Below are 24,121 nucleotides of genomic sequence, written 5' to 3'. Positions count from 1 at the left end.
ATTTTACCATTATTTAACTAGGCAAGTCAGTTAAGAACATTCTTATTTTCAATGACGGCCTAGGAACAGTGGGTTAACTGCCTTGTTCAGGGGCAGAACGACGGATTTTACCTTGTCAGCTCGGGGATTCGATCTTGCAACCTTTCGGTTACTAGTCCAACGCTCTAACCACTAGGCAACCTATTATCTTCAGCTAATTTTCCAGTTGTCCTCATTGCTGTGGAATCTGACAGTGGGATCTGGTTGATCATTTCCCTGAGCTCATCTTTTTGTTTACTTTCAAGCAAGGTGTCAGCAATTTCACACATGCATTCTTTAACCATCTCAGCGTCTGAAAATGTTTTTTTTTTGTGTGTGTTTTCCCAAAACCCAAGCTTTCCTCAGTGAACACTCCATTGCACGCTGTTGGGTTGTCAGGGAATTGACAAGGACTTTTTGAGCTTCAAGTTCCTTGGCGTCCACATCACCAACAAACTAACATGGTCCAAGCACACCAAGACAGTCGTGAAGAGGGCACGACAAAACCTATTCCCCCTCAGGAGACTGAAAAGATTTGGCATGGGTCCTCAGATCCTCAAAAGGTTTTACAGCTGCACCATCGAACATCCTGACATGTTGCATCACTGCTTGGTATGGCAACTGCTCGGCCTACGACCGCAAGGTACTACAGAGGGTAGTGCGTACCCCCCAGTACATCACCGGGGGCCAAGCTTCCTGCCATCCAGGACCTCTATTCCAGGCGGTGTCAGAGGAAGGCCCTAAAAATTGGCAGACTCCAGCCACCCCAGTCATAGACTGTTCTCTCTGCTACCGCACGGCAAGCTGTACCGGAGCGCCAAGTCTATGTCCAAGAGGCTCCTAAATAGCTTCTACCACCAAGCCATAAGACTCCTGAACAGCTAATCAAATGGCTACCCAGACTATGATCTATGCATAATCACTTTAGTAACTCTAACTACATGTACATATTACCTCAATTACCACGACACCACACCGGTGCCCCCGCACATTGACATTGACTCTGTACCGGTACCCCCTGTATAGCCCCGCTATTGTTATTTACTGCTGCTCTATAATTATTTGTTATTCTTATCTCTTACTTTTTTGGGGGGGGGGGGGGGTGTTTTCTTAAAACTGCGTTGTTGATTAAGAGCTTGTAAGTAAGCATTTCACTGTAAGGTCTACACCTGTTGTATTCGGCGCATGTGACAAATAAAATTGGATTTGACTTTGGTGGAACTCTCAAATTAGGATTTGAAGTTGGTTTATCTTGTTTGTTCTCACCTCCGTGTTCAGGAGATACGTCTGATCAAATGTACTATGCCTGGTGTCATCATGGCGCTTAACATTGGCACTTTTCACAAGAGCTACTGACTCGCTGCATATCAGGCACATTGGTTTTGTGCTAGTTGTGGGGAGAATGAATCAATACTGTTTGTCTATACTGTCCACTGTCTTTGAATATACAGTTTTCAGAGTCAAAGTTTATTTTTTTTAAGAAGCCATATTAACAAAGATACTGGTAATTTAGCACCTGTCTGTGATAACAGTTGAACCGCTGTCAAATCTTTCTGCCTGCTTGTCCCAAGGTTCCACAGAGGATATTTGGATTGACACGATTGGGTGAGGTGCGGCCTCTTGTATTTGCATATAACCACGCAATTGGATTAGACAGAGCACTAGTAGAGGTGGGCGTTGCTTTGAGAGAGCGTGGTAAAAATAGGTTGCTGAGTTAGAGACCGCTGTAACAGGTAGATTGTTTTTTAAGCTGTCTAAAAAGAATTTGACTTTTATATAACAAAATGTGATGTTGTCCGGTCCGGATTGACCCTTCTCTGGGTTCGGAAACGGCCCGCCAGTTGACTTTGGCTGCTTTATTCTAATAATGTTAGTGTGACCTGCTGTGCTCCATTAAGGGGAGGTGTGTGTGTGTGTGTGTGTGTGTACACGTGCACACATGCATGTGTAAAGGTCTGTCTGTCTCAATGCATGTCTATGTGGATTGAGAGAGCGAAGGACACAAATCCTTGTGAGAGTGCTCACCTCATGTGCACACACACACACACACACCGACTTTGTCCCGCCGGGGGTCAAAATGTCACCTCAGCGACCAGCAGCTGTAGAGGGGGTGAGCGAATAACAGTGAATAACCAGGGCGGGTGGGTCAGACAAATGGATGTTACCCTCAGCACTAATCTAATTAACGCAGGTCTTAATCATGCTAGATGAATGATATAGACAGGGCCGTTGTCTGTACAGGTCCAGATAAATGGTCCACTGATTAGTACAGGGCAGCTGTGGGCAGCCATTACCGTGAGCACCTCTAAAGCACCCTCAGGATCATTCACTAAAGGAAATGGGTCATAACCTGAACTCCTAATAGCATTTAGCAGATGAATAGTGAGACTTGAAAGACTGGTCAGCTGGTGTTTTGATAAAGGGGCTGTTTGGGTGGATGGGTGTATAAACAAAGCTGTGTTGAAAATCACTGCTAAAAGTAAAGCTAATTTGTGGGAGCTGCGAACGGTGTGTGAACATGACCAATATAAACATGCACCTGTGACAATATGTTGGATGGGCGAGTTCACGACTTTGGAAATTAACCTTTTGAAGCCAATATCAAGATCTCTCTCTGTTAAATGTCAATGCAATAGTGCTTTTTTTGGCATACATGCATATTGTCAAAACCAGACTGAATGGCGTAGGGACCTAGGTTTGAGTCCTATAACTTATAATGATAATACTACTAGCTTATAACAGTAATTGGCATAGACTGCTCTCTCTGCTTTCGCACGGTAAGCAGTACCGGTACATCAAGTCTGATACCAACAGGCTCCTGAACAGCTTCTAACAGAATGGCTATCTGAGTTGACCCTTGTATTTTATTTATAGTCTCTATGCACACTCACAGGACTCTACACACTCGCGCACACTGACACGCCAACACACTCACAACATATACTGACTCAACACACACGCATTCACATACAATCATCATATACGCTGTAGCCACTCTATTTATCAGGCATCATGATGCCTAGTCACCTTACCCCAACACATGTCTACCTCCATCACTCCAGTATCTCTGCACATTGTAAATATGGTATTGGAACTGACCCTGTATTTAGCTTGTTATTCTTATTTTTATTTATTGTGTGCTTTTGTTCTGCCTTATGTTATTTTTAGTGTTATATTGATATTGGTTACTGCGTTGTTGGATTTGGAGTTTGCAATAAATTCATTTCACTGTACTTGTGCAGGTGAAATTAAAACTAGAAACTCAGGTCTGTCCTCACTCCTCTCCAGTTGTCTCCAGAGACGGGTCCCAGACAGGGTGGAACCATGCTGACCATCACGGGGGAGAACCTGGGTCTGCAGTTCAAGGACATCCAGACGGGGGTCCGCATCGGCAAGGTGGCCTGCACCCCCGTGGAGGCAGAGTACATCAGCGCTGAACAGTCAGTGACTATTAGTCTCTTTGTACTCCTGCCTCTGTCCTCTGTTTTGATGCCTTATTCCATCTCTTTATCTCTCTCTCGGTATGCATGTCTCCCCTTCCTCCAACTGTTAGCCCTATTTTCTATCTACCCATCTCACTTTCTTCTCTTTCATCTCTTTGTCTCAGTCCACAAATGCCCTAGTCTCTCCCTCTCCTGTTCCTCTTAGCTCTTCTCTTTTAACCCATTGTCACATTCTCTTACTTCCTGGCATGCTAGGAGACTTGTCTGGCTCACTAAGAGATACAGATCATGCACAAACACCTTTTCAACCATATTCAAATCACGCTGACGTCATAAACTATCACTGACTCATGGTGAGAGTGTATGATGCTTATATGAAGGACCTTAGTGTTTAGAAGCGTAAATGACTAAAGGAAAGCTGCATTTCCCCAAGCACCACAAGGTCCGCCAACAAACAAACAACACTTTGTGTCACTGTCATCGGTACTGACAAATATCCTACAATCATAAAAGTGGATATTTCTGATTTACTTTATATCTGTACTTAAACATATTTGGATCCTACTGTATATGAAGATAGTTGTTTCAAGGATACTTGTGTTTGTTTCAACCCTGCTGTCGCCTCCAAACGTGAGGGGCTAACGCTTGACCCCTGTCTTTCCGGTTACAAGTAGGGCACGTTGCCATGATGGCAAACACTTGGCGGCAGTGGTCCACACTCTAAACCAGTCAGGGTGATTTAAAGGCATTTTCCCCATATGGAGCGACTCGGTAGTGACTGCTCGTGTCATCTCTGTAACCCTGTCAGAGCCATAACGGAGGAGGCAGGTTACGGCAATGAGCACAAAGGTTAGGGTTAACTGGCATGTGCAGTGTGGAGATTGGAGAAGGTCGTCACGGATTCAGGTCTGGTCAAGCTCAGCCCACACGCTCTCACAAAGGAGTAGATGCGCAAACACACGTGCACACACGTGCAAACACACACGTCCTCCGACAGTAAGTTGTGTGCATACAGCACATGCAAATAGAGTATACACACATAAAAACCTGTACATCGTGATATTATTTTCTCACACTCACATACGGTATATCATTCTGTCTCTCCCTCTGTTATTTGGTTCCAATTTGTCTACCTGATATTCCTCTTATCGTCACTGTGATGATGCCAGTGAAAATGGCTCCATTTACACAATCATCTCCTAAAAACTCTCCTCACTCTAATCGTTGTCCCTGCCTGCGTGAGACCAAACAAATAATTGCATCGGAACGCGGACGTCATCGCCACGGCGATGGAGAGCGGTTGCCGTGGCCACCTACAGCGAGGACAAAAGCAACGGAGTTAATAACTCATCGCAGGCAGATAAAGGGAGTGAGGGGGGGACAGCAGAGAGATGAGGAGGATAGGAGCTTGTTCAATTAATCACCCCCCTCTCACTTAAATCCAGCTCTCTTTTCTCCTTCTCTCTCTCCCTCTCTCATTTTATGTGGCTAATTAACAGTCCAGAGTGTCTGAGGAGGGTAAAACATGAGGGCTCTGTGTGTGTTTGTGTGTGTATGTATGCATGCATCCGTGTATGTGTGTGCTCAATCCTCTGTGTGTGTGGTGTGTCCGCGCTGATTACACACATGCTAGCACATGTCTGTGTGTGTTCTCGCCCGCGGTGCCCAACCACCTCAGACTCTCGTCCTCTGCCTGAATAATTTCTAAAATGAATTTTCATGTGGCAAGCCGCCGCCCAAGGCCAAACACAAGGCTTATGGGGTTATAATCTCCTTTAATACACTCATAGAGACACATTGAACCTCTCTCCTATCGTACCTCTCTAGGTACAAGTGGATGTCCTCACCATCACACACAGTAGCATGGCTATGGATATGTGCAGGGCTATTGCTATGTTCTATGGCTTGGTTACCCTTGGACTAATGCTATGGATATGTCAATGGCTATGATCATATGTGTAGTGCCACTCACTCTCTCTCTCTCTCTCTCTCTCTCTCTCAGGATCGTATGTAAGCTGGCTGATGCGACAGGTTACCGTGTGCAGGAGGCTCACGTGGAAGTATGTGTGAGGGACTGCGCACACATCGACTACAAAGTCGTCTCACCCAAGGCCTTCACTTTTGTGGTAAGCTCTTATCATACCTGTGTTGAAATGCCCTTCTGTAAGGTTGTGTTCTTTCATCAATTGAAAAACAACAGTTTATCCCAGAACAACAGTTGATCCCAGAACAAATGAATTCCTATATCTGATGTCTTCTCTTGGTGTGTTCCTCTTCCCCAGTCTCCCTATTTCACGCGGGTACAGCCCTCCAAGGGCCCCCTCTCGGGGGGAACTCGCATCACCATTGAGGGGAGCCACCTCAACGCGGGCAGCGCTGTGGCTGTCAAGATCGGCCTCCATCCCTGCCGCTTCGAGAGGTAAACTCTTACATCGCCCACTCGTCTTGTCTTTGGGATATTGTTTATTATTGATAACATTGTGTTTAGTGCTGTATCGATATCTCTATAAGTTAACTGCTGTAAGTGGTTGGACTAACTTGCATTTATTTTGAGAATGACTACTGTTATTTGTGACGGGAATGACTATCTCTGCTACAGGCATGACCAACATTCTGTGGTTTATCCTCCATTGAAGAGCAATGATCTAGAATTAGGGTTTCAAATACTCTCTATAGTAATCATGTTTTCCCGTTGCGCTACATGTTACGAGCTTGGTAAATTCTCCAACGTTCGATCAGATATTCAGAGAAGCTGGAAAGGCGAGAAAACACGACACACAGAGAGTCTGTTCTCCTGCAGCGAGCGCTCTGTCTTCATAGTCCGTCATGGTGAAACACACACACAGTGAACTCGCAGGGTTCCGTGCACTCATATAAAGCCTCAAATGAACATATTAGCAGATGGTCAGAACCTCACATAGAGAGGAGAATGCCTTGTTAACACATCTAAGAAGAGGGTTGGGAAACAGAAAACAAAAATAATGAAAACTGAATGAGAGAAGAACATGGGAGAAGACAATCAAACATTCACAGCCCACATCAAACCACCACACAAGACACTCATGTCATCTTCTGTCGCATTTCTTAATGAGGAAGAGGAAAACTGAGGCAAAATCAGCCAGTTCAGCCCCCCTTTAAAGACCCTGGAAATACCCATACATTTATCATGCTACGCAGACTGTAGTTTCTTGGAACAATTAGCTTTAGATTTAATGTAAGCACTATCAACATGATTGGTGGGTGGTATATAGACAGCCATATGTGACACGGTTTATACAAGGGATGCTGCAATGACATCTGTTGATATGGGGAAACATGTTGAACTAAAACCTTGACTAGTCCTGAAAAGACAGCTGCTGTATTTGGTATAGTATAGAATTCCAAATACTAGCGATACAAATGGATGATAATAATATAATATGATAGTGTATGATAGGGTTAGGGTTAGTCATCTTGAACTGTTCTGCTACAGTCACGAGGGCTCCTCTCAATAGTCAAAGGTAGCTTCCTCCCCTAATCTCCTTCATCTGTACTAATCTGAAAAAACAGGATAGGTGAAATCAAGGTGGATGCCCACTGGGAGGCTTGCTGCCACTTTGTCTAGTTCAATCAAAGCCACATTGACATTATCCCACCCCTGGTAAAAAGCCAAACATAACACAATATCTGCCAATTAATTTGCAGGAATATTGCTCCCATCGTTTATCTATCACTCTGTATATAGCCAGTTAGCAATGCTAATGATAACCGTCTTGTGGGTAGACGGAAAACCTTCTAAATTAAAACTTCTTATGGGTACCTGGGACGGTAGCGTCCCACCTGGCCAACATCCGGTGAAATTGCAGAGCGTGAAATTCAAAAATACTACATTGAAATATTTAACTTTCATGAAATCACAAGTGTAATACATCAAAATAAAGCTTAACTTGTTGTTAATCCAGCCGCCGTGTCAGATTTCAAAAAGGCTTTACGGCGAAAGCAAACCATGCGATTATCTGAGGACAGCGCCCAAAACATTACATACAGTTACCAGCCAAGTAGATTAGTCACGAAAGTCAGAAATAGCAATAGAATTAATCACTTACCTTTGATGATCTTCGTATGGTTGCACTCACAAGACTCCCAGTTACACAATAAATGTTTGTTTTGTTCGACAAAGTCCCTCTTTATATCCAAAAACCTCAATTTTGTTGACGCGTTTTCTTCAGTAATCCAATGGCTCAAAGGCGGTCACAACAGGCAGACGAAAATTCCAAATAGTACCGGTAAAGTTCGTAGAAACATGTCAAACGATGTGTATAATCAATCCTCAGGTTGTTTTTAGCCTAAATAATCGATAATATTTCAACCGGACAATAGCATCGTCAATATAAAAGAAAAACAAGAAAGGCGCGTTCTCGGTCGGCGCAGCAAACAGCTCTGGGGACATCCCACTATCCACTCACTCAAAGTGGTCATTCTCCCTCATTTTTCAGAATAAAAGCCTGAAGCAATGTCTAAAGACTGTTCACAACTAGTGGAAGCCATCGGACCCAGATTCCGTTCCCTATCCCTTTAAATGGTGGATAGGCTTTCATTGGAAAAACAGCCATTTCAAAATAATGGCACTTCCTGGATGGATTTTCCTCAGGTTTTCGCCTGCCATATCAGTTCTGTTATACTCACAGACATTATTTTAACAGTTTTGGAAACTTTTGTGTTTTCTATCCAAATCGACCAATTATATGCATATCCTAGCTCTGGGCCTGAGTAGCAGGCAGTTTACTTTGGGCACGCTTTTCATCCGGAGGTGAAAATAGTGCCCCCTACCCTAGTGAGGTTAAATGTTAACTGCAAAGTAGGCTTACCTGACAACTATATAATGATTATTTGTATCAATTGGGTGGCGATTGTTTTGCAGACTTTGTCATGACATGTGTTGCAGCAGTAGGCCTAACAGCAGAAACATCACGATACATCACTTTCTAGATGCTCAATTAAAGGGGAATTACATTCAAATATTGACATTTTACAAAAAAAATTCAGACCTCAAAAATATTCTTGATATGTGTTTTAAGCATTGGCATGGACTCAGAACATCCATTTTCATTTTGTTTCTCTATGAATAATTGTAATATTGCGAGTAAAAAATCCCAAACCAGGGAAAATAAAACAGAAAACAGAATTCTGGGAAATATAATTTTATGGGGCCCCCTTAGTAGTTTATTAACTAGGTATGTTAACAGAAAACACATATCTTGTACACCAAGTACCAGGGGAAGAGTTGCTGGGTAAAGGAGAAGAGAAGAATGTGCCGATTTGAAAGCTATGAAAAAAATAGTAGCTCGAGACAAGTTTCATTTTTTTCAAGTAGCTCTCATGCTAGAAAAGGTTGGTGACCCCTGCACTAGACTTTTGATATTGGAACAGAACATACATAGCATTGTCCTTTCAGACCCGCTCTAGCATAGTGATGTTCTATGTCCCTAAAATAATGGATTTGAAAAGTCACCTGACTTTTCCACGTGTCCCTCACACCCTAATGTATTTTCTTTCAACACGGCCACTTTAATCAAAGTGCATTTACCATAATCATTCAGCCACTCCCTCTGCAACCCCTTTTTTCCACTTTCTCTCTGTCTCTCTATTTCTGTCCCTCTCTTCTCCCATTATTTTGTGCCGGATGACAACAACATTGTCAAAATATGTACGGCGCACCGCGGGTTTTGCCAGCAAGTGTTATGAAAGTTGTTGCCCGGGCAACAAGACAGCGCGAGCGGAATGTGGAAAAGGCGCTTTTCTTTTTCTTATTTTCCTTCCCTTCTTCCCCGTACACCTTTCAACCATGCCCTGGAAGACGGGGCGTTTAAATTGCTTGTTACGAGACAGCGGGATGTGCTCGCAGAAATGGATCCTAGCTTATTTTCCCTTCCACTTAGTTTCCTCTCAGCTGCTGGTGTCTCACTAATGTGTTTTTGTCCTCTTTCCTCTCTCTCCTTCTCTCTGTTTCTGGTCCACAATAGATGAGATTTATGTCCAAAATAATTGTTGTGAGATGGGAAAGTCTGTGCACTCATCACACACGCTGTTGAAGAAATATGGCTACAGGTTCATCTGCCTCACCTGAAGCTGCTATAGACCACCAAGTGCTAACACTCAGTATCTGGATAACATGTGTGAAATGCTTGATAATGTATGTGATATCAACAGAGATATATATATTCTGGGTGATTTAATTATTGACTGGCTTTCATTAAGCTGCCCACAGCTTCAAACTGTAACCAGTGCCTGCAACCTTGTTCAGGTTATCAGTCAACCTACCAGGGTAGTGACAAACAGCACAGCAATTAAATCATCAACATGTATTGATCACATATTTACTAAGGCTGCAGAAATTTTATTTAAAGCAGTATCCAAATCCATCGGATGTAGTGATCACAATATAGTAGCCATATTTAGGAATACCAAAAAAGGCTGGGCCTAATGTAGAGTATAAGACAATACGTTTTGTAGTGATTCCTATGTTGTTGATGTAAAGAATATTTGTTGCTCTGTGGTGTGTAATGAGGAGCAACCAGACTCTGCACTTGACATATTTAGGAAATCGCTTATTCCAGTTACTAATAAGCATGCACCCATTAAGAAAATGACTGTAAAAACTGTTAAATCCCCGTGGATTGATGAGAAATTAAAACCGAGAGGGATGAGGCAAAGGGAATGGCAAATAATTCTGGCTGCACAACCGATTGGCAAACATACTGCAAATTGAGAAATCATGTGACGAACTGAATAAAAAGAAGAAACTATGCTAAGAAAGATAAATTATATAAAGAATGATTGTAAAAAGCTTTGAAGCACCTTAAATGACATTTTGGGCAAAAAGGCAAACTCAGCTCCATCATTCATTAAATCAGATTGCTCATTCATCACAAAACCCACTGATAATGATTTTTTTCATTGGTAAGACTAGCAAACTTAGGCATGACATGCTAGCAACAAATGCTGACACTACACATCCATATATAACTGATTCAATTCTGAAATTATAATAGCCTCCAACACTCTACTCAGCAAATTGGATGCTGTTTATCACGGTGCCATCCTTTTTGTCTCCAAAGCCCCATATACCACCCACCACTGTGACCTGTATGCTCTCGTCGGCTGGCCCTCGCTACATATTCGTCGCCAGAGCCACTCATCCATAAGTCTTTGCTAGGTAATGCTGACAACTGACTTTCAGCACGCTTATGGGGAAGGACATTCAACAAGCAGGGCACAATCATGACTGATGATTGGCTGAGAGAAATTGTTGATAAAAAGATTGTGGGAACCATTTTGTTAGACTTCAGTGTGGCTTTTGATATTATCGATCATAGTCTGCAGATGGAAAAACGTGTGTTATGGGTTTACACCCCGTGCTTTATTGTGGGCAAAGAGGTACCTGTCTAACAGAACACAGAGGATGTTCTTTAATAATGGAAGCCTCTCCAACATAATCCAGGTAGAATCAGGAATTCCCCAGGGCAGCTGTCTAGGCCCCTTTTTACTTTTTACTAATGACATGCCACTGGCTTTGAGTAAAGTATGTATGCGAATGACTCAACACTATACACGTCAGCTATTACAGCGAGTGAAATCACTGCAACACTTAACAAAGAGCTGCAATTAGTTTCATAATGGGTGGCAAGGAATAAGCTAGTCCTAAATAAAATAAATAAAAGCACTGTATTTGGGACAAATCATTCACTAAACCCTAAACCTCAACTACATATTGTAATTAATAATGTGGAAATTGAGTAAGTTGAGGTGACTAAGCTGCTTGGAGTAACCCTGGATTGTATACTGTCATGGTCAAAACATGTTTATACAACTGTAGCTAAGATGCGGAGAAGTCTGTCCATAATAAGCGCTGCTATGCCTTTTTAACAACACTATCAACAAGGAAGGTCCTACAAGCCCTAGTTTTGTCGCACCAAGACTATTGTTCAGTTGCATACCCCACAAGACATGCCACCAAAGGTATCTTCACAATCCCCAAGTCAAGAACAGACTATGGGTGGCACACAGTACTACATAGAGCCATGGCTACATGGAACTCTATTCCACATCAGGTAACTGATGCAAGCAGTAGAATCAGATTTATAAAACTGATACAAATACACCTTATGGAACAGTGGGGACTTTGAAGAGACACACACACACACAGGCAGACACATGCATACGCAGACAAGCGCTAGCACGCACATTCACATGCTAAAACACGCACTCTACACACACGTACACATGGATTTTGTATTGTAGGTATGTGGTGGTAGAGTACTCGCCTAAGGGAACACAATGTGTTGTGAAAAGTGTTATGAAATGTCACTTTTTAAATTGTATATAACTGCCTTAATGTTGCTGGACTCCAGGAAGAGTAGCTGCTGCCTTGGCAGGAACTGTTGGGGATCCTTGATCAATAAAAATTAAAATGCACACACACATACAGCCTGAACACACATACACCGCCACACCCACACACATAGCTTTTTTGACATGAATTTGTATTCCCATTCAAAATGCTATTTTCCCAAAACATTAACCCCAAAACCTGAACTCCTAACCTTAACCCTAAGGTCGACATCTGCGCCCCCGCAGAAATTTAATTAGCATAATAAAAAACTCCCAATAAAAATCTGTCAGTTTAAGCTAGAGATCTGTTATTTGCATTGGATGTGTCTCAATCTACCGCATCCGCCTATGTCGCACTTCCGCGTCTGCGGGGAAAGATGATAGAGCTCGAGCAGTGTTTGTCAGACCATGAGACATCCCGAAATGTGTCTGTAGCGTCTGAACGGTTTGGCCTCTCAAGAACATGATGGTGTTCTCTGTTTTGCTCTACGACCCCCACAACATCGTGGGATCCATCTGAAGTTGGTACAGCCGATCTGTCAACTTCTGTCTGTAGCATCCAAAATAGTTTAGGCTACACGCTGTGACTCCTCCGTGGGAAGGTGAGACTCACAAATACGTACATGTTGGTTGTTTTGCTCTAGGACACCCACAGGCCAAAATGACTCATCTGAAGGTCCCCCGGTACCAGTTGGAAAAATGAAAGGAAGTACAGTGCATTCGGAAAGTACAGCCTTATTCCACAATGGATTGAAAAACTTTTTTTCTCATCAATCTACACACTGTAACCTATAATGACATAGCAAAAAATTTATTAAAAACAGTTTTTGCTAAAGGACTCAGTACTTTGTTGAAGCACCTTTGGCAGCGATTACAGCCTCAAATCATATTGGCTATGACGCTACACACTTGGCACACCTGTATTTGGGGAGTTTCTCCCATTCTTCACTGCAGATCCTCTCAAGCTCTCACTGCACAGCTATTTTCAGGTCTCTCCAGAGATGTTCGATCGAGTTCAATTCTGGGCTCTCGCTGGGCCACTCAAGGACATTCAGAGACTTGTACCGAAGCTACTCCTACGTTGTCTTGGCTGTGTGCTTAGGGTCATTTTCCTGTTAGAATGTGAACCTTTGCCCCAGTTTGAGGTCCTGAGCCCTCTGGAGCAGGTTTTCATCAATGATCTCTCTGGACATTGTTCCATTTATCTTTCCCTCGATCCTGACAAGTCTCCCAGTCCCTGCCACTGAAAAACATCCCCATAGCATGATGCTGCAACCTATGCTTCACAGCAGGGATGGTGCCAGGTTTCCTCCAGACGTAACGCTTGGCATTCAGGCCAAAGAGTTCTATCTTGGTCAATCATGGTCTGAGTCCTTTAGGTACCTTTTGGCAAACTCCAAGCGAGCTGTCATGTACCTTTTACTGAGGAGTGATTGGTGGAAGGTTGCAGAAATGGTTGTCGTTCTGGAAGGTTCTTCCATCTCCACAGAGGAACTCTGGAGCTCTGTCAGTGTGACCACCGGGTTCTTGGTCACCTCCATGACTAAGGCCCTTTTCTCCCAATTGCTCAGTTTGGCTGGGCGGTCTGCTCTAGAAAGAGTCTTGTTTGTTCCAAACTTCTTCCATTTAAGAATTATGGAGGCCACTGTGCTCTTGGGGACATTCAATGCTGCAGACATTTTTTGGTAGCCTTCCCCAGATCTTTGCCTTGACACAATCCTGTCTCGGAGCTCTACGGACAATTCCTTCAACCTCATGGCCTGATTTTTGCTCTGACATGCACTGTCAACAGTGGGTCCTTATATAGACAGGTGTGTGCCTTTTCAAAACATGTCCAATCAATTGAATTTACCACAGGTGGACTCCAATTAAGGATCATCAATGTAAACAGGATGCACCTGAGCTCAGTTTTGAGTCTCATAGCAAAGGGTCTGAATACTTATGTAAATATGGTATTTAAAAAAAAAAAAAAAAATTCTAAAAACAGGTATTTCACTTCGTCATTGTGGGGGATTGTGTGTAGATTGATGAAGAAAAAAAACAATTTAATCAATTTTAGAATAAGGCTGTAATGTAACAAAATGTGGAACATGTTAATAAGGGGTCTGAAAACTTTCTGAATGCACTACATAGGGAGACTGTTTAGTGCCAAAAATAAGGGGTTAAATACATGAAAAATATTTCTCAGATATAAGACAGACACGGAGGGGACTATCTGTTCCATGTAGTGACTCTGTTATCCAATGCATTTGTATGGGCTAATAGCAGTAAAGCCAAACAAAATAAAAAGGTATACTTTTTCATCTATATTTTTTACGCTTCAAGGGGTCTTAAAATTAAAAATCAAATAGTAAAATGATCCTTGATATTTTACATTTACATTTTTGTCATTTAGCAGACGCTCTTATCCAGAGCGACTTATATTTCATTTCATACATTATTTTTTAAATTTTTTTCATACTGATATGATGTTAAAACAATTCCAGATGGCTTAGTAGAACCCCCTCCCCCTGCTTATACAGGGCTTAGACTGAGCCAATAACAAGGGGTTAAATGCATGTAAAAAATAAACTAAAATATCCTAATGTTTCTTATCTCTCAGATATAGGACAGACACTTCAGAACAAACTTCTTTAGATTTTTTGGGTGGAACTTTCAGATTTTCCATGTAGTGAATCTGTTATTCAATGCGGGTTCAACAGGTCTTAGACTTGGTGAAACCAAACCCTAAACCTAACCCTTATGCCTAAAATAAAATTTTAACAAATTCAGGTCATGAAAACAGTCCAGACTTTTCAACATTTTCTGGTTTCTTGTCAGGACATTCAAGTCCTGATAATGTAGGAAAACATTTACACACACACACACACACACACACACACACACACACACACACACACACACACACAAAAAAAATACAGTCACAGGATCCCTCACATTATACTGATGTACAAACACGCACTACATCTTTTGGATGTCTGCTTTGCCAACACAACATTTTGTCTCGTCGTTGGAAGTAACCCACTCCGCAGAGTGAAACGTTTGGCTAACAAAGCCAAACCACAAGAAACATTCATAACACAGCACAGCTGGCTGCATGTCGGAGGGGGTTGTATCACATTATGATGACCGGCAGTCTCTGAGACGGCTGCCACTTCATATCAGTCAAGGAGAAGGAGACGGCTGCCACTCCAGATCAGTCAGGGAGAAAGAGACGGCTGCCACTCCAGATCAGTCAGGGAGAAAGAGACGGCTGCCACTCCAGATCAGTCAGGGAGAATGAGACGGCTGCCACTCCAGATCAGTCAGGGAGAAAGAGACGGCTGCCACTCCAGATCAGTCAGGGAGAAAGAGACGGCTGCCACTCCAGATCAGTCAGGGAGAAAGAGACGGCTGCCACTCCAGATCAGTCAGGGAGAAGGAGACGGCTGCCACTCCAGATCAGTCAGGGAGAATGAGACGGCTGCCACTCCAGATCAGTCAGGGAGAAAGAGACGGCTGCCACTCCAGATCAGTCAGGGAGAAAGAGACGGCTGCCACTCCAGATCAGTCAGGGAGAAAGAGACGGCTGCCACTCCAGATCAGTCAGGGAGAAAGAGACGGCTGCCACTCCAGATCAGTCAGGGAGAAAGAGACGGCTGCCACTCCAGATCAGTCAGGGAGAAAGAGACGGCTGCCACTCCAGATCAGTCAGGGAGAAAGAGACGGCTGCCACTCCAGATCAGTCAGGGAGAAAGAGACGGCTGCCACTCCAGATCAGTCAGGGAGAAAGAGACGGCTGCCACTCCAGATCAGTCAGGGAGAAAGAGACGGCTGCCACTCCAGATCAGTCAGGGAGAAAGAGACGGCTGCCACTCCAGATCAGTCAGGGAGAAAGAGACGGCTGCCACTCCAGATCAGTCAGGGAGAAAGAGACGGCTGCCACTCCAGATCAGTCAGGGAGAAAGAGACGGCTGCCACTCCAGATCAGTCAGGGAGAAAGAGACGGCTGCCACTCCAGATCAGTCAGGGAGAAAGAGACGGCTGCCACTCCAGATCAGTCAGGGAGAATGAGACGGCTGCCACTCCAGATCAGTCAGGGAGAAAGAGACGGCTGCCACTCCAGATCAGTCAGGGAGAAAGAGACGGCTGCCACTCCAGATCAGTCAGGGAGAAGGAGACGGCTGCCACTCCAGATCAGTCAGGGAGAAAGAGACGGCTGCCACTCCAGATCAGTCAGGGAGAAAGAGACGGCTGCCACTCCAGATCAGTCAGGGAGAAAGAGACGGCTGCCACTCCAGATCAGTCAGGGAGAAAGAGACGGCTGCCACTCCAGATCAGTCAGGGAGAAAGAGACGGCTGCCACTCCAGATCAGTCAGGGAGAAAGAGACGGCTGCCACTCCAGATCAGTCAGGGAGAAAGAGACGGCTGCCACTCCAGATCAGTCAGGGAGAAAGAGACGGCTGCCACTCCAGATCAGTCAGGGAGAAAGAGACGGCTGCCACTCCAGATCAGTCAGGGAGAAAGAGACGGCTGCCACTCCAGATCAGTCAGGGAGAAAGAGACGGCTGCCACTCCAGATCAGTCAGGGAGAATGAGACGCTGCTGCTCTTGGCGGTCTTATGGGGCTTTCACACCAAATTGGTTTGGAGGGTTTTTTCCGAACTCGGGCGCGTTTTCCCACTTAGTTCGGTTCATTTGGACTGGTGAACATTATCAGCCCTCGGGAGCGCACTAAACAACGCACCGTGGTTCACTCAAAAAGGGTGGTCTCGGTCCGATTTCATACCATGGTGCGGTTCGCTGCAGGAAAATAACCAGAGGCGCGCAGTATTAGTGGTTGTTTGACTGAAAGCATTTTATGAAATGCACGCAGTGCCATAACTTCATATCTCTGAAACATTCTTTGAGTAGCAGCGCATTTATGTACGCATCCAGTGCAGATTAGAGGAGACTGGGTCTGTACCAGGGATATAGTCTACTGAATAAATTCACTATTCACGTCACAGTTAGTTTCTATTGCGCTTTTTCCTCACAGATGTTGTTGGAAGACAAAAGCGAAAGTAATATGAAGTTTGGGACACACAAGTAATGCTTTTTATAGTCATAGATGGATTTAACTTGAGCATTTTTCTCCAATAAACTAATGACTTTCATGAAAATGTGGTTTTGTTTAGGCATTTTAGTTTGTTTGTTATTTGGTAATGTAAAACCAACCAGAATTGTAAAAAAAAATACCAATAACCGAACTCTGATTCAAACTATAACGCAGAACAATGTGTGAAAACTCCTTTAGAGTTCTTGTGTGGTTGGGTGTGTGTGTCATGTTTAGCATTGTTGAAGATCTTTACAGAGCAGAGGTTACGTGTGGTGTTATTTTTTTTGTCTCTGTGTGTGTGAGTGTGCCTCGTGTGGCCCTCATCTCAGTTAGAGTGTGTGAATGTGTGACGTGACATGCTTTTCCTTCATGTTACACACTCCCTCTTCCCTTCCAGGCGGAGTGCCAGGGAGATGGTGTGTGTGACCCCGGCGGGTCAGAGTCCTGGAGGTACCCCCGTCATGGTGGACATCAACTCAGCTGAGCTCAGAAACCCAGAGGTCAAATTCAACTACACCGATGACCCCACTATCTTCAAGATCGAACCTGACTGGAGCATCGCTAGGTGAGGGCCTTAAACTGGATGGTACTGGTCTTATATGGTCTTAACTGGTCTTAACAGATTGCTTTAGATCTTTTGTTGGACAATACAGTTTAATTTGTGTTTTAATTCTATTTAGAGATCTGAAAGGAATGGATAGGTGTAATTACGCCTGCAGTCGATGCAAAGACTGTATAAATACTCGCTGACTTATTCAAATGACACAATGTGGCGTGACAGTTTGCTGCGGGAATATTTATGAACAAACACAAGCTGTGTAGAGAGCAGGAAGTGGATTCTGATGCAAAATGGGCTCGATAGAATGATCTAGAAAAACGGAGTTAATTTCTCAATTTTATCTGAATGTAAACCAGTAGCGACCAGGTAGGCAGATAACACTGTTGATGCTCCCTGAAATAGTAATGACGGCCTACCCCGGCCACACCCTAACCCGGACGACGCTGGTCCAATTGTGCGCCGCCCTATGGGACTCCCAATCACGGCCAGTTGTGATACAGTCTGGAATCAAACCAGGGTCTGTAGTGACTCCTCTAGCACTGAGATGCAGTGCCTTAGATCGCTGCGCCACTTGGGAGACCCATATGGAATCATATAGGAACCAAAAATAGGGTTAAACAAATCAAAATATATTTATATTTGAGATTCTTCAAAGTAGCCACCCTTTGCCTGGATGACAGCTTTGCACACTCTTGGCATTCTCTCAACCAGCTTTATGACCTGGAATGAATTTAACAGGTGTGCTTTGTTAAATGTTAATTTATGGAATTTCTTTCCTTTATGTGTTTGAGCAAATCAGTTGTGTAGTGACAAGGTAGGGGTGGTATACAGAAGATGGCCCTATTTGGTAAAAGACCAAGTCCATATTATGGCAAGAACAGCTCAAAAAAGCAAAGAGAAACGACAGTCCATCATTACTTTAAGACATGACGGTCAGTCAATTCTGCAGTCGCAAAAACCATCAAGCACTATGATGAAACTGGCTCTCATAAGGACCGCCACAGGAAAGGAAGACCTCTGCTGCAAAGGATACGTTCATTAGACTTACCAGCCTCACAAATTGCAGCCAAAATAAATGCTTCACAGAATTCAAGTAATAGACACATCTCAACATCAACTGTTCAGAGGAGACTGTGTGAATCAGGCCTTCATGGTCAAATTGCTGCAAAGAAACCACTACTAAAGGACACCAATCAGAAGATGAGACTTGCTTGGGCCTAAAAACACGAGCCAAGGACACAAGACTGGTGGAAATCTGTCCTTTTATCTGATTAGTCCAAATTTGAGATTTTTGGTTCCAACCGCCGTGTCTTTGTGAGATGCAGAGTAGGTGAACGGATGATCTTTAGATCTGTGGTTCCCACCGTGAAGCACGGAGGAGGAGTTGTGATGGTGTGGGGGTGCTTTACTGTTGACACCTTCAGTGATTTATTTAGAATTCAAGGCATACTAAATCAGCTTGGCTACCACAGCATTCTGCAGCAATACACCATCCCATCTGGTTTGCGCTTAGTGGGACTATAATTTGTTTTTCCACAGGACAATCAACCAACACACTAAGGGCTATTTGACCAAGAATGAGAGTGATGGTGTGCTGCATCAGATGACCTGGCCTACACAATCACCTGACTTCAACCCAATTGATGGTTTGGGAGGAGTTGGACCGCAGGGTGAAGGAAAAGCAGCCAACAAGTGCTCAGCATATGTGGGAACTCCTTCAAGACCTTTGGAAAAGCATTCCAGGTGAAGCTGGTTGAGAGAATGCCAAGAGACTGCAAAGCTGTCACCCAGGCAAAGGGTGGCTGCTTTGAATAATCTCAACCAGCTTTTGTTGAACACTTTTTTGGTTACTACATGATTCCATATATGTGTTGTTTAATAGCTTTGATGTCTTCACTGTCATTCTACAATGTAGAAAATAGTGAAAATAAAGAGAAACCCTTGAATGAGTAGGTGTGTCCAAACATGACTGGTCGTGTTAATTTAAAAAATATATATTTTCTTTCATTATTTTCTCCTAACCCTACCACCCCTGTTTAAATTGGAGTAAACTAATGAACAACCGCACTTAGTCAGCTACTTACAGCTTATACATACTGTATACATTTTTCTGACACAATGTATTTTACAGAAGTGATCTCTTTTTGGAACACGCTCTATGTGCCACCTGTCTTGCAATGCATTTTAAATACTGTACATAATAGGTATTAAAAGGACACTTCTGGGGGGGTTGGGTTAAATGCAGAAGACACATTTCAGTTGAATGCATTCAGTTGTACAACTGACTTTGTACAACTGACTAGGTATCCCCCTTTCCCCTTCCCCAACACTTTTCAACTGAATACTCATATTTTTTACTACATGTATGGTGCTACTGGACATAATGGATATGAATTTAAAAAGTGATGAAGTGCACCTTTTAATATGCATTTATAGGTGCTTATAAGGACCCATAGAGATTGTAGATTGAAAACAAGTTCAATGGGGAGTGGATCCAGGTGAGGACACAATGTTCTTTAGCACTCACAAGGTGAAATTGACCCTAGATGCTGATCCTGGGTCAGTTTTGCATTTTCCCCACTAATGGTTAAGTTTGAGGGAGGGGAATCTGATTCTAGATCTGTACCTAGAGGAAACTTAATTTGAATAGGCTCTGAATAAGCTGTGTAGCTCCGAGACAAGTAGGCAGTGCTCTTTGAAAAGGGTTGGTGAGAGAAAAAAGCAGCAACCACTTGAAAAAAAAGAAAGAAAAAGCCCTGCCCCGCCCTCCCTTTGGCAAATCCGACCACGATGCCATCTTGCTCCTACCGTCTTATAGGCAGAAACTCAAACAGGATGTACCAGTGACTAGAACCATTCAACACTGTTCTGACCAATCGGAATCAACGCTTCAAGATTGTTTTGTTCACGCAGACTGGGATATGTTCCTGTCAGCCTCAGAGAATAACATCGACCTACAGTGAGGGGAAAAAGTATTTGATCCCCTGCTGATTTTGTACGTTTGCCCACTGACAAAGAAATGATCAGTCTATAATGTTAATGGTAGGTTTATTTGAACAGTGAAAGACAGAATAACAACAAAAGAAATCCAGAAAAAACGCATGTCAAAAATGTTATAAATTGATTTGCATTTTAATGAGGGAAATAAGTATTTGACCCCCTCTCAATCAGAAAGATTTCTGGTTCCCAGGTGTCTTTTATACAGGTAACGAGCTGAGATTAGGAGCACACTCTTAAAGGGAGTGCTCCTAATCTCAGTTCGTTACCTGTATAAAAGACACCTGTCCACAGAAGCAATCAGATTACAATCTCTCCACCATGGCCAAGACCAAAGACCTTTCCAATGATGTCAGGGACAAGATTGTAGACCTACACAAGGCTGGAATGGGCTACAAGACCATCGCCAAGCAGCTTGGTGAGAAGGTGACAACAGTTGGTGCGATTATTCGCAAATGGAAGAAACACAAAAGAACTGTCAATCTCCCTCGGCCTGGGGCTCCATGCAAGATCTCACCTCGTGGAGTTGCAATGATCATGAGAACGGTGAGGAATCAGCCCAGAACTACACGGGAGGATCTTGTCAATGATCTCAAGGCAGCTGGGACCATAGTCACCAAGAAAACAATTGGTAACACACTACGCTGTGAAGGACTGAAATCCTGCAGCGCCCGCAAGGTCCCCCTGCTCAAGAAAGCACATATACATGCCCGTCTGAAGTTTGCCAATGAACATCTGAATGATTCAGAGGACAACTGGGTGAAAGTGTTGTGGTCAGATGAGACCCAAATTGAGCTCTTTGGCATCAACTCGCTGTGTTTGGAGGAGGAGGAATGCTGCCTATGACCCCAAGACACCATCCCCACCGTCAAACATGGAGGTGGAAACATTATGCTTTGTGGGTGTTTTTCTGCTAAGGGGACAGGACAACTTCACCGCATCAAAGGGACGATGGACGGGGCCATGTACCGTCAAATCTTGGGTGAGAACATCCTTCCCTCAGCCAGGGCATTGAAAATGGGTCGTGGATGGGTATTCCAGCATGACAATGACCCAAAACTCACGGCCAAGGCAACAAGGAGTGGCTCAAGGAGAAGCACATTAAGGTCCTGGAGTGGCCTAGCCAGTCTCCAGACCTTAATCCCATAGAAAATCTGTTGAGGGAGCTGAATGTTCGAGTTGCCAAACGTCAGCCTCAAAACCTTAATGACTTGGAGAAGATCTGCAAAGAGGAGTGGGACAAAATCCCTCCTGAGATGTGTGCAAACCTGGTGGCCAACTACAAGAAACGTCTGACCTCTGTGATTGCCAACAAGGGTTTTGCCACCAAGTACTAAGTCATGTTTTGCAGAGGTGTTAAATACTTATTTCCATCATTAAAATGCAAATCATTTCATAAGATTTTTGACATGCGTTTTTCTGGATTTTTTTGTTGTTATTCTGTCTCTCACTGTTCAAATAAACCTACCATTAAAGTTATAGACTGATCATTTCTTTGTCAGTGGGAAAACGTACAAAATCAGCAGGGGATCAAATACTTTTTTCCCTCACTGTATACACTGACTTGGTGAGTGAATTTATAAGGAAGTGCATTGGAGATGTACCCACTGTGACTATTAAAATCTATCCTAACCAGAAACCATGGCTGGATGGTGCCATTCGCACAAAACTGAAAATGCGAACCACTGCATTTAACCATGGAAAGAGGTCTGGGAATATGCCTGAATATAAACAGTGTAGTTATTCCCTACGCAAGGCAATCAAACAAGCGAAATGCTGGTACAGGGACAAAGTGGAGTCGCAATTCAACAGCTCAGACACAAGACGTATGTGGCAGGGTCTACAGGAAATCACAGACTACAAAAAGTCAACCAGCCACGTCACGGACACCGACGTCACACTTCCAGACAAACCACCGTCGCGGACCGCTAACAAGAACAATGTAATCGCCATCACACTGCACACTGCTCTATTCCTATGTAAGATTGCTGTTCATTGACTACAGCTCAGCATTCAACACCATACTACCCTCCAAGCTCATCATCAAGCTGGAAGCCCTGGGCCTCAACCCCGCCCTGTGCAATTGGGTCCTGGACTTTCTGACGGGCCACCCCGCTTGATTACCAACAACGACGAGACAGCCTACAGGGAGGAGGTGAGGGCACTCGGAGTGTGGTGTCAGGAAAACAACCTCTCACTCAATGTCAACAAAACAAAGGATATGATCATGGACTTCAGGAAACAGCAGAGGGAGCACCCCCCTATCCACATACTAGGGACAGCAGTGGAGAAAGTGGAAAGTTTTAAGTTCCTCGGCACACACATACGAGAAACTGAAATGGTCCACCCACACAGACAGTGTGGCAAAGAAGGAGGCTGAAGAAATTTGTCTTATCACCCAAAACCCTGACTAACTTTTACAGATCCACAATCGAGAGTGTCCTGTCGGGCTCTACCACAGCCTGGTACGGCATCTGCTCCGCCCTCAACCGCAAGGCTCTCCAGAGGGTGGTGCGGTCTGCACAACGCTTCACCGGGTGCAAACTACCTGCCCTCCATGACACCTATTGCACCTGATGTCACAGGAAGGCAAAAAAGATCATCAAGGACAACAACCAACTAAGCCACTGCCTGTTCACACCGCTACCATCCAAAAGGCGAGGTCAGTACAGGTGCATCAAAGCTGGGACCGAGAGACTGAAGAACATCTTCTATTTCAAGGCCATCAGACTGCTAAACAGCAATCACTAACTCAGAGAGGCTGCTGCCTACATAGAGACCCAATCACTGGCCACTTTAACAAATAGATCACTAGTCACTTTAAACAATGCCACTTTAAATAATGCCACTTTAATAATGTTTACATATCTTACATTACTCATATCATATGTATATATATATGTTACATTAGTCATATCATATGTATATACTGTTTGTATACCATCTATTGCACTTTGCCTATGCCACTCGGCCATTGCTAATCCATATATTTACAGTTGAAGTCGGAAGTTTACATACACTTAGGTTGGAGTCCTTAAAACTCGTTTTTCAACCACAACAAACTATAGTTGTGGCAAGTCGGTTAGGACATCTACTTTGTGCATGACACAAGTAATTTTTCCAACAATTGTTTACAGACAGAGTATTTCACTTATAATTCACTGTATCACAATTCCAGTGGGTCAGAAGTTTACATACACTAATTTGACTGTGCCTTTTAAACAGCTTGGAAAATTCCAGAAAATTATGTCATGGCTTTACAAGCTTCTGATAGGCTAATTGTCATCATTTGAGTCAATTGGAGGTTTACCTGTGGATGTATTTCAATGCCTACCTTCAAACTCAGTGCCTCTTTGCTTGACATCATGGGAAAATCAAAAGAAATCAGCCAAGACCTCAGAAAACATATTGTAGACCTCCACAAGTCGTTTTCATCCTTGGGAGCAATTTCCAAACGCCAGACGGTCCCATGTTCATCTGTACAAACAATAGTATGCAAGTATAACACCATGGGACCACAGAGCCGTCATACCGCTCAGGAAGGAGATGCATTCTGTCTCCTAGAGAGGAACGTACTTAGGTGCAAAAAGTACAAATCAATCCCAGAACAACAGCTAAACCTTGTGAAGATGCTGGAGGAAACTGGTACAAAAGTA

At 43.6% G+C, this 24,121-nt stretch overlaps 1 protein-coding gene across 4 annotated transcripts in view; it reads left to right on the top strand.

Moving 5' to 3' along the window:
* Nucleotides 1-24,121, top strand: part of LOC106583586 (plexin-A1) — a 371,415-nt gene that overhangs the window by 291,058 nt on the left and 56,236 nt on the right. For 3 of the 4 annotated variants that reach the window (XM_014167946.2, XM_014167944.2, XM_014167947.2), the window contains exons 13-16: nt 3,307-3,458; nt 5,464-5,587; nt 5,744-5,880; nt 17,307-17,474. In XM_014167946.2, coding sequence (XP_014023421.1) covers nt 3,307-3,458; nt 5,464-5,587; nt 5,744-5,880; nt 17,307-17,474 — 581 coding nt within the window. Of the gene's footprint in view, nt 1-3,306; nt 3,459-5,463; nt 5,588-5,743; nt 5,881-17,306; nt 17,475-19,007; nt 19,238-24,121 lie in introns of those variants that run through there. The other variant, XM_045705581.1, reaches the window with a different exon arrangement.

This window comes from Salmo salar, chromosome ssa22 (genome assembly GCF_905237065.1).
Source record: "Salmo salar chromosome ssa22, Ssal_v3.1, whole genome shotgun sequence".
Lineage (NCBI taxonomy): Eukaryota > Metazoa > Chordata > Actinopteri > Salmoniformes > Salmonidae > Salmo > Salmo salar.
The sequence above is the reverse complement of the archived record's forward strand: the minus strand, read 5'-3'. Positions and strand labels throughout refer to the sequence as shown.